At 50.2% G+C, this 18,053-nt stretch overlaps 1 protein-coding gene across 1 annotated transcript; it reads right to left on the minus strand.

The window, feature by feature from the left end:
* Positions 1 to 8,684: 8,684 nt before the first annotated feature.
* Positions 8,685 to 9,701, minus strand: LOC120638437 (proline-rich proteoglycan 2-like). Its single transcript, XM_039912315.1, has 3 exons — positions 9,638 to 9,701; positions 9,076 to 9,435; positions 8,685 to 8,968 (listed from the first exon to the last, which is right to left on the minus strand). The coding sequence occupies exons 1-3, from the start codon at positions 9,699 to 9,701 to the stop codon at positions 8,784 to 8,786; spliced, it is 609 nt and encodes a 202-aa protein (XP_039768249.1). The 3' UTR covers positions 8,685 to 8,783.
* Positions 9,702 to 18,053: the final 8,352 nt, after the last annotated feature.

Raw genomic sequence — 18,053 nt, forward strand, 5'->3', positions numbered from 1 at the left:
CATAGTAAGCGCTCAATAAATACTATTTATTGAAATTAGTAGTAAACATGTGGGTTCTCACTATACGTTTCAGAGTATAGAAAGCAAGCTTTGTCTTTATCTTTGTCATTTGGCAGAGAGGCAGGGTGGTCCGGTGGATAGGCCATGGGCCTGGTAGTAAGAAGGTACTAGGTTCTAATCCCAGTTCTGCCATTTATCTGCTGTGTGACCTTGGGCCAGTCACTTAAATTCTCTGGGCCTCATTTATCTCCTCTGTAAAATGGGAATTAAAACTGCGAGCCCCATGTGGGACATGGACTGTGTCCAACTTAATTAGCTTGTACCTGTCCCGGGGCTTAGTACAGTGCCTGGCACTTTGTAAGCACTTAAGGAATACCAAAAAAAACAAAAAAAGAAGCTGGACTGCCTCCAGGAGAGAGAGCGTATTTGAGAAACAATCTCTGGTACACTTGGTCTACGAAAATACAGCGGTGAAACTTTTCTGGACTTGTGCCGTTCGGCTAAGCATTGGTCAGTAACCATTAGTTAAGGGAGAGTTGCGGTTATGGGGGGAAAAAAACACAAGCTTGGGTTGTTTTTGCTGTAGTGGTGGTGATTTGCGCTGACCCATCCTTACTCTATCACCTGTTCCCATATCAATCAATGGTATTTATTGAGCACTCACTGTGTGCGAAGCACTGTACTAAGCGATTGGGAGAGTATAATACAGCAGAGTTGGACTAAGATTTATGAATCCCAAACCTACATCTCCAGCCCTGATCTTTCTCCTTCTCTGCAGTCTCATACTTCCTCCTGCCTTCAGGACATCTCTACTCGGATACCCCGGATATCCCGCCGACACCGCAAACCTATTAACATGTCCAAAAGGGAACTCTTTCTCTTCACACCCAAACCCTGCCCTCCCCATCACTTTCCCATCACTGTAATAATATATTAATAATTATATTTGTTAAGTGCTTACTATGTGCCAAGCACTAGTTCTATGAGCTGGGGTAGGTACCAGGTAATCAGGTTGTCCCACGTGGGTTTCACAGTCTTAATTCCCATTTTACAGATGAGGTCACAAGAGGCCCAGAGAAGTTTAGTGGCTTGCCCAGGGACACACAGCAGACAAGTGGCGGAGCTGGGGTTAGAACCCATGTCCTCTGACTCCCAAACCCATGCTCTTTCCTCTAAGCCTTGCTGCTTCTCTAAGAAATATATTTCCGCCTGGTTTCAAAGCGGGGACCTTTAGCCAGTGAGGTGAATGTGATAACCACTACACTACAGAAACCATGAGACAGCAAAGCACCACCATCCTCCCTGTCCCACAAGCCCATAAACTTGGCTTTATATTCGACCCCATCCCTCTCATTCAACCTTTGCAACATCACTTAAAATCCTCCCTCTCCTCGCCATCCCAACTGTTACCACATTAAATCCAGGCATGTATCCTCTCCTGTCTTGATGACTGCATCAGCCACCTCACTGTCCTCCTTGCCTCCTGTCTCTCACCGCTTCAGTTCATACTTGACTCTGCTGCCTCGGTCAACTGAGCTCCATATCTTCCCTCCCATACCCTCTCCTCTCCCTGACTTCCCCGTTACTGTGGACGGCATGACCATCCTTCCAGTCTCACAGGCCTCCAATCTTGGTGTCGTCCTTGACTCAGCTCTCTCATTCACCCCACACATCCAATCCGTCACCAACACCTGCCGGTCTCACCTTCACAGTATCGCCAAAATCCGCCCTTTCCTCTCCATCCAAACGGCTATCGTGCTGGTACAAGCTCTCATCATATCCCGACTGGATTATTGTGTCAGCCTCCTCTCGGATCTCCCTTCCTCCTGTCTCTCCCCACTCCATTCTATTCTTCATTCCACTGCCCAGATCATCCTTCTGCAGAAGCACTCTGGGCATGTCACTCCCCTCCTCAAAAACCTCCAGGGGTTGCCTATCGACCTTTGCACAAAACAAAAACTCACTCTTGGCTTCAAAGCTCTCCATCACCTTGCCCCCTCCTACCTCACCTCCCCTTCTCTCTTTCTACAGCCACCCTGTACACTCCGCTCCTCTGCCGCTCACCTCCTCACTGTCCCCCGTTCTCACCTGTCCCGCCATCGACCCCTGGCCCATGTCCTACTGCTGTCCTGGAAGGCCCCCCTCCTCATGTCCGCCAAACTCACTCTCTTCCCTCTTCAAAGCCCTACTGAGAGCTCACCTCCTCCAGGAGGCCTTCCCAGACTGAGCCCCCCTTTCCTTTTCCTTCCTCTTCCCTCCCCCCACCCTCTGCTCTTCCCCCTTCCCCTCAGCACTGTGCTCATTTGTCTATATTATTTATGACCCTATTTATTTTGTCAATGAGGTGTGTATCTCCTTGATTCTATTTATCTTGATGATGTTGTCTTGTTTTCGTTTTGCTCCATTTTGCTTTGCTGTCTCCCCCGTTTAGATTTTGAGCCCGTCATTGGGCAGGGATTGTCTCTATCTGTTGCCGAATTGTACATTCCAAGCGCTTAGTACAGTGCTCTGCCCATAGTAAGCACTCAATAAATACGATTGAATGAATTTTCTACAAAACTGTTCAGTCTATGCTTCCCCACGCCTCAAGAACCTCCAGTGGTTGCCCATCCACTTCCGCATCAAACAGAAACTCCTGACCATCGGCTTTAAGTCAGTCCATAGCCTTACCCTCTCCCATCTTCTCTCTCTGACTTCCTACTCTTTTGATTTCCCCACCCGTACCCTTGGCTCCTCTAATGTCAATTTACTGCCATACCTCCATCCCATCTATCTCCCCGACCCCCCATCTATCTCCCTGACCCCTTGCCCCCAGTAGCCCGGTTTAGTGGAGAGAGCACGGGCCCAGGAGTCAGAAGGTGATGGGCTCTGATCCCACCTCCGTCACTTACAGGCTCTGTGACCTTGGGCAAGTCACTCAATACATACGATTGAATGAATGAATGAATGAATGAATGAACTTCTCTGGTCCTCAGTTACCTCATCTGTAAAATGGGGATTGAGATTGTGAGCCCCACATGGGACAGGGACTGTGTCCAACCGATTTTTCTTGCATCCACCCCAGCCCTTAGTATAGTGCCTGGGACATAGTAACCATTTAACAAATACCTTAATTATTATTATCATTGTAATTATCTTGCCTCTAGCCTGGAAGTCTCTCCTGCTTCATATGTCAGGCTACCATTCTCCCCAGCTTCAAAGCCTTATTAAAATCACATCTCCTCCAGGAGGCCTTCTCCAACTAACCCCTCATTTCCTCCTCTCCCACTCCTTTCTGGGTACCCTTGCACTGGGATTGGTCTCTTCTCTTCACCCCACCCTCAGCCCCACAGTATTTATATACATACTCATAATTATTTATATTAATGTCTGTCTCTCCTTCTGGACTGAAAACTTTTGTGGGCAGGGAATGTATCTACCAACTCTGTTACATTGTATTTTCTGCGCACGGTAAGTACTCAATAAATATCAATTGATTGATTGATATGCCCTTCAGTAGGCACTGGGAGATAGCTAATGGGGAGAATGGGTGTAGGCCAAGATCCTAGAACCGAATACTTCTGAAACCTCATCAGGAGTAGATGCGACTGCCTTCTCTCATTTGGTAAGCTCGCTGTGGGAATATGTCTATTGGCTGTGATCCTGTACTCTCCCCAGTGCTTAGTACAGGCCTCTGCACACAGTAAGCGCTCAGTCAGTACGATTGATTGATGGATGGATTGGTAAGCATTCATTAGGTTTTGTTCTCTGATCGGTTTAGTTAGGACTGGCTGCCAAAATAAGAATGAAAGCATCCAAAAAGAAGAAATGATCCCTCCCCTCCAAAAAATAAACTAATCCTTTGCACAGATGAAGCAGATGTGATGTGCACCCTGAGAAGCAGCACAGCGTAGTGGATTGAGCATGGGCCTGGGAATCAGAAGGTCATGGATTCTAATCCCGTCTTGGCCACTTCATTCATTCATTTAATTGTATTTATTGACTGCCTACTATGTGCAGAGCACTGTACTAAGTGCTTAGAATGTACAATTTGGCAACAGATAGAGACAATCCCTGCCCAGTAAGGAGCTCACAGACAGCAAAACAAAACAAGTAGTCTGGTGTAAATATCATCAAGATAAATAGAATCATAGATATATACACATCATTAACAAAATAAATAGAGAAATGATATATACAAATATGCACAGTGCTGTGGTGAGGGGAAGGGGGAAGAGCAAAGGGCAGGAGAAGGGGGAATGGGGAAGGGAGGGGAGGAGAGGAGGAGCAGAGGGATGGTATTTATTAAGTGCTTACTATGTGCCAAGGGAAAGGAAGGGGTGGGGGGGCTCAGTCTGGGAAGGCCTCCTATAATAATAATTGTGGTATTTGTTAAGTGCTTACTATGTCCCAGACACTGTACTAAGCACTGGGGTGGATGCAAGCAAATCAAGTTGGACCCGGTCCAACTGGTCTGCTGTGTGACCTTGGGCAAGTCACTTCACTTCTCTGGGCCTCGGTTCCCTCATCTGTAAAGTGGGAATGGAGACTGTGAGCCCCACATGGGACAGAGACTGTGTCCAACCTGATTTGCTTGTATCCACCCCAGCGCTTAGTACAGTGCCTGGCACATAGTTAAGCGCTTAACCAACACCATTATCATTATTATTGTTTATATCATTATTATTATTATCTCCTAGAGAGTTGGAAGCTGGAAAACAACAGGAACATCGGATCAGGGCATATGAATGTACTCTTACTCTTGGTTAGAATGTAAGCTCTAACCAAGCACTCACCAAGCTCTAACCTTTAGATCGTAAGCCCACTGTGGGCAGGGGTGACTAGCAACCTGGTTGTACTATACTCTCCTAAGTGCTTAGTACAGTGCCAGGCACACAATTAAGCACTCAATATATAACTACTGATTGACTGATTGAGAAAACAAAACAAAAACAAATGCCAGTTGAAAAAATACCTTTTTGATGCCAGAATCTCATACTTATACAAATACCGACAACTTGGAAAAAGAGATACTGTTTCAACTAGCGTCGGCCAATAGTTACCTGAGCAGCTACAGCATTCAGAGAACTGAACCAGTGCTTGGGAGAGGACGAGTAGCAGAAGACACAGTCCCTGCCCACAAAGAGTTTGCAGTCAAGGGAGACAGACACAGGGATAAGACCACAGACCTGGGAGTCAGAAGGTCATGAGTTCTAAACCTGGCTCTGCCGCTTGTCTGCTGAGTCACTTTGAGCCACTCACTTCACTTCTTTGGGCCTCAGTTCCCTCATCTGTAAAATGGGGACGGAGACTGTGTCCAACCCAATTTACTTGTATCTATCCCAGTGCTTAGCACAGTGCCTGGCACATAGTAAGCGCTTAACAAATACCATCATTATTAAAATCATTCAGAATAGAAGAATCAATCAATCAATGGTACTTAACAAATACCATAATTATTTTTGAGCACTGATTGTGCGCTCAATAGAGTAGGTGGGAATGATCCCTGCTCTCATATTGCTAACCATCTAATGGGAGAGGCAGATATTAAAATAAATTAAAGATAGGGAGAGCGGAAGAATATAAGGATATTCATTCATTCATTCATTCAGTAGTATTTATTGAGCGCTTACTATGTGCAGAGCACTGTACTAAGCGCTTGGGATGAACAAGTCGGCAACAAATAGAGACAGTCCCTGCCGTTTGACGGGCTTACAGTCTAATCGGGGGAGACGGACAGACAAGAACATGTGCGTGGCACCTAGTAAGTGCTTAACGAACACCATCACTATTATATGTATATATATAATAATAAAAATAATGATGGTATTTATTAAGCGGCTTACTATATGCCAAGCCCTTTTCTAAACACTGGAGTAGATACTAGGTCATCAGGTTGTCCCACGTGGGGCTCACAGTCTTAATCCCCATTTTACAGATAAGGTTACTGAAGCACAGAGAAGTGAAGTGACTTGCCCAAAGTCACACAGTCGACAAATGGCGGAGCGGATATTAGAACCCACGACCTCCGTTGCTCTTTCCACTACGTCACGTAAGGTTTTGTTGGGGTGAGGGTGGTTCTTCTGAGTGAAAAACAGTTTTTGGTAGCTTGGCTGATTCCTTTATGACTTCTGTTTTCTTACACTTTTGCTTTCATTAAGCTCACTGTGGGCAGTGAACCACTCTTTTGTACCAACTCTTTTGTATTGTACTCTTCCCAAGTGCTTAGTACAGTGCCCTGGACACAGTAAGCACTGAGCACATTATCTATTCTCCACTTATCCCCTCCTTCTCACCCTCATCCCCTCTTTAAACAAGTATTTCTAGCATTACTTTAAAACGTCTAACGTTAGAAATGCTATCAGGGCAGGAACGCTAGATGGGCAGACAATGATAGACCTCAAATGCTGACAATGCCTCTCGTTAGCTAGCTACTAGTACCAGATTGTGCATTCAAACCAAGTTAATGATGTCTGGAATGAAAGAGTTTGCTAAGGAGGTTCAAGGGGGCTAAAATGGGAAGCAGCATGGCCTGATGTCTAGAGCACAGGCCTGGGAGACAGAAGGATCTCGGTTCCAATTTCGGCCCTGCCACTTGTCTGCTGTGCGACCCGGGGGCGGGTCACTTAACTTCTCTGCGCCTCAGTTCCTTCATCTGTAAAATGAGGATTTTGACTGTGAGCCCCTGGTGGCTCATCTTCCTGCAGAAACGATCTGGGCATGTCACTCCCCTTCTTAAACAACTCCAGTGGTTGCCCATCAACCTCCGTTCCAAACAAAAACTCCTCACTCTAGGCTTCAAGGCTCTACGTCACCTTGCTCCTTCCTACCTCTCCTCCCTTCTCTCTTTCTACCGCCCACCCCGCACGCTCCGCTCCTCCGCCGCCCACCTCCTCACCGTCCCTCGGTCTCGCCTATCCCGCCGTCGACCCCTGGGCCACGTCCTCCCGCGGTCCTGGAACGCCCTCCCTCCTCACCTCCGCCAAACTGATTCTCTTCCCCTCTTCAAAACCCTACTTAAAACTCACCCCCTCCAAGAGGCCTTCCCAGACTGAGCTCCTCTTCTCCCTCTGCCACCCCCCGCAGCTAAACCCTCTTTTTCCCCTTTTCCCTCTGCTCCTCCACCTCTCCCTTCCCATCCCCACAGCACTGTACTCGTCCGCTCAACTGTAGATATTTCCATTACCCTTTTGTTTTATTTTGTTAATGAATTGTACATCGCCTTGATTCTATTTAGTTGCCATTGTTTTTACGAGATGTTCTTCCCCTTGACTCTATTGCCATTGTTCTTGTCTGTCCGTCTCCCCCGATTAGACTGTAAGCCCGTCAAACGGCAGGGACTGTCTCTATCTGTTGCCGACTTGTTCATATCAAGCGCTTAGTACAGTGCTCTGTACATAGTAAGCACTCAATAAATACTATTGAATGAATGAATTGTTTCCAACCCGATTAGCTTGTATCTACCCCAAAGCTTAGTACACCACCTGGCCCAGAAGAAGGGCTTAACAAATACCATTAAAAAAAAATGGTCACAGGGCAATGATCACAGGAGCAGCAGAAGGACCCCAAAACATTTTATTTCAGGATGGCTTCTAATACCTAATCTTCTCCACAGATTAAGGGTCTCCAAATGTCTTAGAAAGAGACTTGGCTTGTGATTGAAGATTTGAAGGGAGTGCTTTTCTGAGACCTCTAATTATTTCTGTGGGCAAAGTATGTGGCTATTAACAACAGCAACAACAACAACAAAAAACTATGGTGTGGTTCCCTGCCTGGGTATGACCCTGAGTTGTACAAGTTTGCACAATGTCCGTACGGGAGGCGAGCCTTATTTGGAGGCCTTGAGCAACGCTAATTTTAACTGAAAGCACTCTTGGCAATATACGGAAATAACCAAATTTTGAGGAAGAACATTCAATCCTGCTCTCAGTGCTGTTGTACTCCCACCGAGGAGGTTCAGTGCTTCAACAAAACTCAGTAGAGAGGAAGTATTAAACTATGTCAAGTCAAATGAAACTAAAGATAAAAGTTACAGACTCTGTAGAGTCTGTAGATTGAGGATGGTGATTATCCCTGATGCCGAAATATTTTCACGGGAATATTTAAAAAAAAACACTTCAGATTGAGCAAGTTGAAAGGCCTCCCTCTGACCTGCCTCAAAAGCTGTGGGGCAACAGGGCTCACAAAAGAAATGCAGATTCCGCTTGTGTCTCCATTGCAATGGGCATTGCTCACTCATGGCTCCTGGCCTTATTACAGATAACTAGCACCACCATTCCTTGTATTGGGTAGAATCAGTTCATTATCTCCTCACCCGACTGTATGTCAAACATCCTGGGGCCTGATATTTTCATGAAACTGACTCAGTGACCCATTCTGCTTAGGCTGGAGGTGGGGGAGCTTTGACCTTTCAGGGACTTGATGTGATAGTCCAACATTTGTCTTCCATACATTTGGTTGGACTCTTTTTTTCATGTGTGTGAGTATAAGGAAGAACTGCTGGACCCACTCGTGTTTATACAAATGTTTAATGTCAACCGGTTTGCCACCTGAATTTTTTTTTTTAATTAGCTCTCTAGAAAGCAGTTATCCGACCTTTTTCTCAAGCTGAAAAATGACTTCACCAAAATGGAGGCGTTCAATTTTCCTTTTTGCATTATAAAGTGGGGAAGTGCCCGTATTTAGTTACAAACGAGGCAGACAACTTAACATTTATTAATTGATTTTATTGCTCAACGTGCCAGAGAGTGGCCGGACCCGTGGAACCGTCCTTGGGGTTTTCCTCTTAACCTTAAAAGGGCCCATCATTTAGGGATCGACGGCAAAGGGCCCCAGCTGAGCAGAACGTGGTGGGGCGGGTGCATCGGGGCAACAAGTTTAGAGCTGCTCCGGCACCCAATCGATGCGGGGAATGAGGCCTGGCGTGGGGCACCTTTCCCATCCGCGCTTTTTTCATTGCTCCTGTTCCACAGTGAGGTGAAGGCCTGTTCTGCAGAAGGTTAGAACGATTCAAAATACTAAGGATTAAAAAATAAAAAAAGGAACGAAACCGAACGGACGTGACTTTGTGGAATGGTGACCCGAGGAACAGTTCACCTCGGGACGGGCCCAGGGGGCCTCCCTCCTTGGCTGGCCTCCAACCAACTCTTGGGGGGAATTTTGCCGCCGAGTCTTGGCAAACCCGAGCTGGGGGTGTCTGCCTGTGTTTATCAGGTGCTCTAGTCGGACACGAAGGTGGGTGGGCGGCCGCGGGGGGCCCTCGGGGTGTGGGAGGTGGCGGCTGAGTCCCCTGGGCCGGCGAGGTCGACCAGCAAGCCCAAGCGGGAGGCTGGGCCGGCGGCCTGCGCGCGCTCCCGCCCGGGGTCCCCGCGGGCCCGGCACCTGCCGGATGGGGTGGGAGCTGTGTACATATATATATATAAATATATATATATGTATATATGTATGAAGAGCAAGCTTCTTCCCGCACCGGTGGTCAGGCGTCCGGTCCCGGGCGGCCCCCGCCCCGCGTTGGGGCGGAAGCGCGGCGTGAGGGAGGCGCGGGCACGGGGCGTTGTTTACCCGGCGGGGCGGCGCGGCGCGCCCCCGTTCGGCGCGGCCCCGGCCCGGCCTGCCCGGCCTGCCCGGCCTGCCGTTGGGCGGCCCGGCCGCTAGATGCCGCCCCCTCCCAACGGGAGCCGGGCGCGGGGCCGCGGCCGCCAGGGGGCGCCGGCGGCCTCCATTCGCCTCCCAGTCGCCGACCAGCCAACAGCCCAAACAATCCCGAAGCGCCACCAAAAAAAAAAAAAGCCCCCGCCGGAGCCGACCGCCACTTTCAAACCCGCCGACCGGCCGTCCGTCCCGGCAGCGCCCGACGAGGCCCCGAGCCAGCCCGCCGGGGACAGAGGAAGGGAGACAGACAGGGAGGGAGGCCGGCCCGGGGCAGGGAGGGAGGCCGCGGGGCGCAGCCGGCCCGGGCCCCCGCCGCCAGCCCGACCCGACCCGGCCCGACCCGACCCGCGCCGCCGGGCCCCAGGGCGGACCGCCGGGCCCCCGCCGCCGCCGCCGCCTCCCTGCGCGCGGGGGAGGAGGAGGAGGAGGAGGAGGAGGAGGGCGACGCCGCCGCCGCCGCCGACGACGACGACGAAGGAGGAAGGAGGTAAGTTAGAAAATGGCGGAGGCGAAGCTTCTGGAAGTTTGGCGGGGGATCCGGGGAGGCCGCGGGCCGGCGGGCCGGAGGAGGAGGAGGAGGAGGAGGAGGAGGAGGGAGGAAGACCCCCCTCGCGGCCGGCCCCCACCGACACAACATGGAGGCGGCGAGGGCGGGAGCGGCGGGGCCCAGCCGGGGGCCGCTCCCTCCTCCCCCGCCTGCCCGGGGCAGACCCCCCCCCCCCTTCTCCCCGTCCGTCGGTCCGTCGGTCGCTCGGTCGTTGGGTCGGCGGGGGCCCGGGCCCCGGCCTTCGTCCCCTCCCTCCTCCCTCCCTCCCTCCCTCGGCCGCCCAAAATGGAGATGGCGGAGCGGCGCAAGATGGAGGCCTCGGCGCCGCGCACAGACACAGACAGAGGGAGGCGGCCGGGAGAAGGGACGGGCGCCCGGGCGGACGCAGACAGGGGGAGCCGGGGCGGCCGGGGACCAAAATGGGGGTGCGGGGAGGAGGCCTCGGGCCCCCTTCCGCCCGCCGCTCCGGCTTGGCCTGGGCGCCCCGATAAAGTCGGGGGAAAGAGGCGGGCCCGGGCCCCCCGCCGTAGGGCCCACGGCCAGGGCCCCGAAGGACCGGCCGGGCCAGGACCGGCCGGGCCAGGCCCGGGGCGGCGGGCGGAGGGGGGGCCTGTTTGGCGCCACTTTGCCTCTACTTGTGCGGCGGCCCTCGTCCGGGCTCCCTCCTCCCCGAGGTGGCTCAACCCTGAACGCACGCCTCGGGGCGGGGGGTGGGGGGAGAATGGAAGCGCCCCCGGACCCTTTTGTGGCTGGAGCGCGGGGAAAAGGCCGCCCCTAGTTCCGCGAAACTTTGCAGCCCCGCTCCCGCCCCCACGGCCTGGGCCGCCCAAACGCCTTCCCGACCAGTTGCCTTGGCGTCCGGGGAATTCTCGGTCACCTCCCCCCCCCCCCCCAAAAGTCCTCTCCCCCACTGGACTGTGTCGTTGATTTCCATACCATATTAGTAAGTTGACTGTGGTGGGACGGGGGTTTCTCCTGGGCGATTTGGAACTGTCTTTTGTGTGTGTGTGTGGTGTCGGCCGGCCCCTCGGCGGGAAGCAGCCCTGTGTGGGTCTTTGGAGTCACGGTGGGGGTCCGTCCCGCCGGAGCGCCCCTTGGGTTGGCGGCTTTGGCTTTCCTGCCTCCGCGGCCTCCCGCCTCAGAAACTTTTTCTCGGGCCGGGCCCAGAATCGTCGGCGTCGCCTAAAGTGACCCCGCGGCCCCCCCCCCCCCCCCCCTTGGTCAGAAGCCGAGCGTCTTGCGCAGCGCTCCGTCCTGTGTAACCTCTCCCTCCCCCCCGCCCGGGGCTCCGACGGCCGCCACAACGCCCGGCCCGGGAGGGGGCGGCCGGCGGCCGGCGGCGGCGGCTCCTCCTCCTCCAGGGAGGCCTCCCGGCCTGAGGGAAGCCAACTGCGTCACTGTGGGGGTGGGGCGGGGTGGGGGTGGGGCCCGTCCTCGCGCCGCGCTCCTGCCCCCCTCCTCCCCCCTCCCGCCTCGGCTCCTCCCTCCACCGGATTGGCTGTCGGCGGGCGGGAGGCGGGAGCCCCCTGGCCCCGGATTGGCTGGCGGCCGCCGCCTCCTCCCCCCGCCCCCGGCGCGCGCGCGCCGCGTCAGGCCCCGCTGAACTCCTGCCCCGGCCCCCCCCCCCCCCGCAGCAGCCCCTGAGGCCCCTACCCATGGGGGGGGGGGAGGGGCCCGAGCTCGATCTTTCTAATAATAATTATGATAATATTAATGATGATGGCATTTGGTAAGCGCTCACTAATGTACTTCCTAATCCCAGCTCAGCCACCTGTCAGCTGTGTGACCGTGGGCGAGTCACCGCCCTGGGCCTCAGTGACCTCATCTGGAAAGTGGGGATTCAGACCGTGAGCCTCACGTGGGACAACCTGATGACCCCGGATCCACCCCAGCGCTTAGAACAGTGCTCTGCACATAGTAAGCGCTTAAGAAATGCCAACATTATTATTATTAATGTGCCACGCACTGTTCTAAGCGCCCGCGAGGGGATCGGGGGGTCCCACGTGGGGCTCCCGGCCTGAATGCCCCTTTTCCAGATGAGGCGACTGAGGCCCGGAGGAGAGAAGTGACCGGCCCAAAGCCACACCGCTGACGAGCGGTGCTGTTGGGATTCGCATCCACGACCTCTGACTCCCCAGCCCGGGCTCTTTGGACGGAGCCGTGCAGCTTCTCCCTTCGACCCATTCAAGATTACCATTGATGAGAGTAATACTGAGAGCAGTGGTACTTGTGAAGCGCCCATTGTGGGCTGGGCACCATACTGAGCGCCGGGGGTGGATCCAAGGAAATGGGGTGGGACCCGAACCCTCCCTCCCCCCCCTTGGCAGATGAGGTACCCGAGGGCCAGAGAAGCAAAGTGACTGGCCCAGGTCACACAGCAGACAACAATAATAATGTTGGTATTTGTTAAGCACTTACTATTGTAAGCGCTGGGGGTAGATACAGAGTAATCACGTGAGGCTCACAGTCTTAATCCCCATTTTACAGATGAGGGAACTGACGCCCAGAGAAGTGACTTACCCACAGTCACCCAGGATTCGAACCTCTGACCTCTGACTCCCAAGCCCGGGCTCTTTCCACTGAGCCACGCTGCTTCTCTAGGGGCAGAGGCGGAATTAGAACTCGCGACCTTCCTACTCCCAGGCCCCCAGGTCTACCCACTGCGTCGTGCTGCTTTTCCCGTCCTGCCCTATAGTGTTACGGACTTTTAATGGAATGCCTCCGCTTAGTCGCGTGGCTAACTAACATCAAGTGCTTTAGTTCAACTGGCTGCTCTTCTAGAGTCAAAATATTATTTTTGAAGGGTGGAGGTGAGCAACTAATTAGAGAAGGGGTTTCTACTTCAATGGTACCTACAGCAGAGCGCTGCAAGACGACTACTGTTTAGACCTGCTGCCTAATTTTCCACCCGCCCACATGACCAGTGCCTTGTTAGAGTTTTCTGCATTCAGGTGCTGCCCAAATACCCTTAGAGGGGTGCCCAGATGATAGGTGACCTGACGCTGGCTTTCCCCTCTACTTCGGCTGCCCTTAGGAAAGGCTCTCTTGGCTTAAGGTCCGGTTTTTTTGAATGTTTGTTTCTGAAAAGAGTATTTTTGTTACTGCTGCTTATATTGGAAGAAAAAAAATCAAGTTTTTTGAAACCACAATCGAGGATTTTCTTCCTCGAGTTCATGCTTTAAAACCATTAAGCCCTTTAAGACCGTTTATGTAGAATATTCCATTAAGTACTCCTACTTTTTAGGCCTTTTTAGTTGCTGTAGCAAGCCACTTAAACTATGAGTGTGTGTATATGTGTGTGTGCGCGTGCACACAGTTCAGTGCTCTGCACACAGTAAGGGTTCAATAAATACGATTGAATTGAAGGAATGAATGTGTGTGTGTCAGTGGTTTTCCTGAAATTTTTTTTTTTTTAAACAAGCAGGAAACTTCCATTCTCCAAAAAGGGATTGGTTATTGCAGTGAAACTTGGCAGGCAGGGTAGACCTAGAGTTGAAGAGATGGGGTAGGGGGCTGTGAGCCTTAGCTGTATGAATTAGTGGAAAGAGCAAGCGCCTGGGAGCCGAGAGAACCTGGATTCTAATCCTGACTCTGTGACCGTGGACAAGTCGCTTCACTTTTCTGGGCTAAGGTTTCCTCCTTTGAAAAATGGGGATTAAATGCTACTCCCTCCTACTTAGACTAGGACCTCTGTGTGGGGCAAGGACTAGATCCCATTGTTTTCCATCCTGACAAAAATCAGTGGCTCGGACTGTGTTTGGAAACTGAATCTATAAAATATTTTAATATTTTCTCTTTAGAAAAATCGACTAAATTCTCAGGAATAAAAATAGTCTGTGAAATGTGTTATTTTTCTTCCGTGTGAAAAGTTAACCACCTAAACTGCTAGGCTGACAAAATACACTCCAAAGTTCTTTTTATCTGGTTCTGTAGCCCCATTTTTCTACTTTTTTTTTTTAATAACACATCCTTCTGCCGTGATCTGTTGTTTGAATTTATTCAGTGTTTAAAGGTCTGGAATAATGGAAACCAGAAGTGGCATTTCAGATGGTAGAAGTTTGTTTAGCATAATGTTGGAATTTAAGGATTAGTTTTAAAGAAACTAAAACTAAAAAGCTTTTTAGGTTCTTTTACACATGGAAAGATAGGATTTATAGTTTTTTGTGACTTCTTTTTTTTATTGCCTCTAGCAAAACCCTGTGAGGATTGGGGAACAATCATTTTTCAATTTATTAAATATGTATATATATGTATTATATATACACACATGCATATATATATATATATGTAGAAAGTATGGGTCAATTAAGCTATTAAATGACCCTTTCTGATGGAGAAAAAAACCCTTTTACATCTTTTAAATTGGTAAAGTCAGATTAGACAGAGATTGTGGTCTTTGGAGAGACTGTATTTAAGTACTAAAAGGACAGAAACAGCGTGACCTAATAGACAGAGCACGGGCCTGGGGGTGGGTTCTGATCCCGGATCTGCCCCTCGTCTGCTGTGGGACCTAGGGCTAGACACTTAACTTCTCCAGGCCTCGATTATGAAATGGGGAGTAAGCTCTTTGCGGGACACGGACCGTGTCCAACCGGATTAGCTTGTGCCTATCCCAGCATTTAGCATGTATGGTGCTGGATACATAGCGAGCACTTAACAAAGATCATTTTTTTTTTTAAAAAAAAGGAACCCCAAAAGAAAAACTATGTTGTGCAATGAAACAGATATCTAATATCCCAAACTCAGTCATCAGAGGCAACTTTAATCAAAGAAAACGTCCTCTTAAGTAAAAGATTTTCCTTTCCCCACTTGATCCGTGTCTAACCATGTCTCCGAAAGACAGGAAAAAACGTACAATATGTGATTTCCACATCAACACACTGAAATTGTAAGTGGAAGTCCTGCCTGCATCTTTTAACTTCTTTCTCATTGTCTGTTGCCGCATACCTGCTGTTGGACTGGCAACCATTATTTGGGTCATCCACTGGTCTATTCCTTTTATCAATCAAGGGCATTTATTGAGCGCTTACTCTGTGCAGAGCGCTGTATTATGCGCTTGGGAGCCTACAGTGCCACAGAGCTGATGGACCCGTTCCCTACCCGCCCAGGAGCTTGCATCAGTTATTTTCATAATATTCGACCGCAAACACTCTCAGATATACTAAATGTTGACTTTTAACAAGTGTACAGTGCTGCAAGTTGTAGGAGGACGGGAAGAAAATAACGCCCTCCAACTAAGACGCTGGTATTTTTTCTGTTGGAAAATGATAATTTACTGAGCTCCAGGAGGAGGAGACAAGAGCGTGTGGAAAGAACCCTCGACCTCAGAACCTGATGTTGCCCATCGGACTTCTTCATATCACTGTCATCACTGGCACGGCACTTGTTGCTTCGGAACCCATGATAGAGGCCAAGCCCCCGCCCTTAAGGAACTTAAAATCAAATCTCTTCCATAAACTTGGGCTCAGGGAAGCTTTTCGAATGGAGGGGGTCCCTGGGGAATAGCGTGTGTCAGTTTCGGGCTTTAAAAATAAACCCTGTCAGATGTTTTTATCGATGAGTAGCCCAGATTATAATGGTCAGAAATGATGCTTAGCTTTTTAAAACGAGCCTAGGATCCCTTGTCAGAAATTGTGTGCCCTTCCTAGAAATGTAGCTTGGGTAAGAAGAGAGCTAAATGACAGTAGTGTATTTTCCAGATTGACATGTCACAGTTTGGTCTAATATGGGGAGGAAAAAAAAATCCCACATATTGATCCGCTCTGGGAGGAAATTGACAATTAGGACTTCGATGGGAATCGAGAGGAGGGTAAATGATTCCCGGCTTTTTAATTGTAGATTCTGTGCATCTTTCGAATTGGACCTTTGTAGGAAATGTCTCTCAATAGTCCTGCTTTAGGACAGGTGGGCTGTGCCCGGGAAGGTGGCGCAGATGGTCAGAAAGGTTGGCATAGGGAAAAGAAAACCGGGGAGAAGAACCAGAAACCCAGTGAGACACCTGACCCGCAGAAAGCTCTCTGCTCACCCTCCGGTTCAGTGCCTGACCTTTCCGCTGCTGAAAATCGATGGGTCCAAAACTTCTGACTACCGCAGCGAACTTGCCGTCATTAATCTAATAGCTATATTTCAAGTGGGAAGGTGGCCTTATACAAGGACTCTTCTACGTAGAGCTGGTGTATCTGACAATCCCTTCTGCGACGTATGCTTAAAAATCGCCTCTTGAAGCACTGTTGCATTTGCTTCCCAAAGTACCCGATGTTGCTTTCGTTTCTACCTTTGGGTGATCTTCCCGAAGCCTCTTCTCAAAGACAGTCGCCTGTTTTTGATTGCTGCACGCCGGGCTGACCTAAATTCAGCTTCTCTTTCCCGTTTTGCACTCAAAGGCTACGTCGTATAAGGTCTTGCCTCACTGTGCCTTCGGAGTGTTTATTCTCTCCACCTTATTTTACGGTTTCACCATTTCAGATCACCTTACAGGAGCTGCTCAGATGTATCGATGCTGATCAGTAGTGTGGTGTGCTGAGCGCTGCTTCAGTGATGGGTTTCAGATCTTTATTATTTGTAACTCAGTCAAAAGTATTTATGAGGAGCCCCACCGTGTGCAAAACACTGTAGAGACAACTAGGGAAGCCAACATGGGGACAGACAACTAGGGAAGTCTACACGGAGACTCGGGGAATCTAAGGATAGAGTGGATGGAGGGAGAAGGGAAGTGATAGACGTGCAAGGAAAGATGCAGTGATTAAAAACAGCCAAGTCACGATATATATCATTACATACGATAAGAACCGCAGAACGGTGACAGGCTTTTCATCGTTGCAGCTGGTCAGTCCTCAAGGGTCCAACAGGCACAACCATCCCGACCGTACCAATGTTCATTGAGAGACCTTTGCTTAGCGGTACTTGTGGAGCGCTTACTTTGTGCCAAGCGCTGAATTAAGTGCTGGAGGAGATCCAAGATATGCAGGTTAGACCCAGTCCCCATCCCACACCGGGCTCTTGATCTACATAGGATTTAGCGGGTGATTTTGACAGAGGAAGAAGCAAGCAGACACAGAAAAGTTAAGTGACCTGTCAGTAGATGAATGACGGGACTGGGATTAGAAGCCGGGGCCTCCCACTCCCAGGTCCAGGCTGTTTCCGCTAGTCCACGTTTTTTCCCACTGGGGCAGGGCAGGCTCCCTGGGTGGTGTTGAAGGGAAGGTAATCTTCTTGCACCCTGGCGGGCCACTGTGCTCCTGATTGAGCTTTTGAATCTTGAGGCTATATTGGTATTTTACTCTAACTTGAAATATACCAAAGGATATATATATATATATATGTATGTATGTATTTTTTTTTCCCCCTCTTGTCAGTTTCCCATGCCTTTGACTGTCCAAGTGTCTTTGGACAAAGAACAACCTAGGAAATAACGAGGGTATTTAACAGCTCCTAGGAAATAACGAGGGTATTTAACAGCTACTTAAGATATGCTGAGCACTTAGCTAGATTCATTCATTCATTCAATAGTATTTATTGAGCGCTTACTATGTGCAGAGCACTGTACTAAGCACTTGGGATGAACAAGTCGGCAACAGATAGAGACAGTCCCTGCCGTTTGACGGGCTTACAGTCTAATCGGGGGAGACGGACAGACGAGAACAATGGCACTAAACAGCGTCAAGGGGAAGAACATCTCGTAAAAACCGATGGCAACTAAATAGAATCAAGGCGATGTACAATTCATTAACAAAATAAATAGGGTAACGAAAATATATACAGTTGAGCGGACGAGTACATTGCTGTGGGGATGGGAAGGGAGAGGTGGAGGAGCAGAGGGAAAAGGGGAAAATGAGGCTTTAGCTGCGGAGAGGTAAAGGGGGGATGGCAGAGGGAG

Source organism: Ornithorhynchus anatinus, chromosome 6 (assembly GCF_004115215.2).
Source record: "Ornithorhynchus anatinus isolate Pmale09 chromosome 6, mOrnAna1.pri.v4, whole genome shotgun sequence".
NCBI classification, from domain to species: domain Eukaryota; kingdom Metazoa; phylum Chordata; class Mammalia; order Monotremata; family Ornithorhynchidae; genus Ornithorhynchus; species Ornithorhynchus anatinus.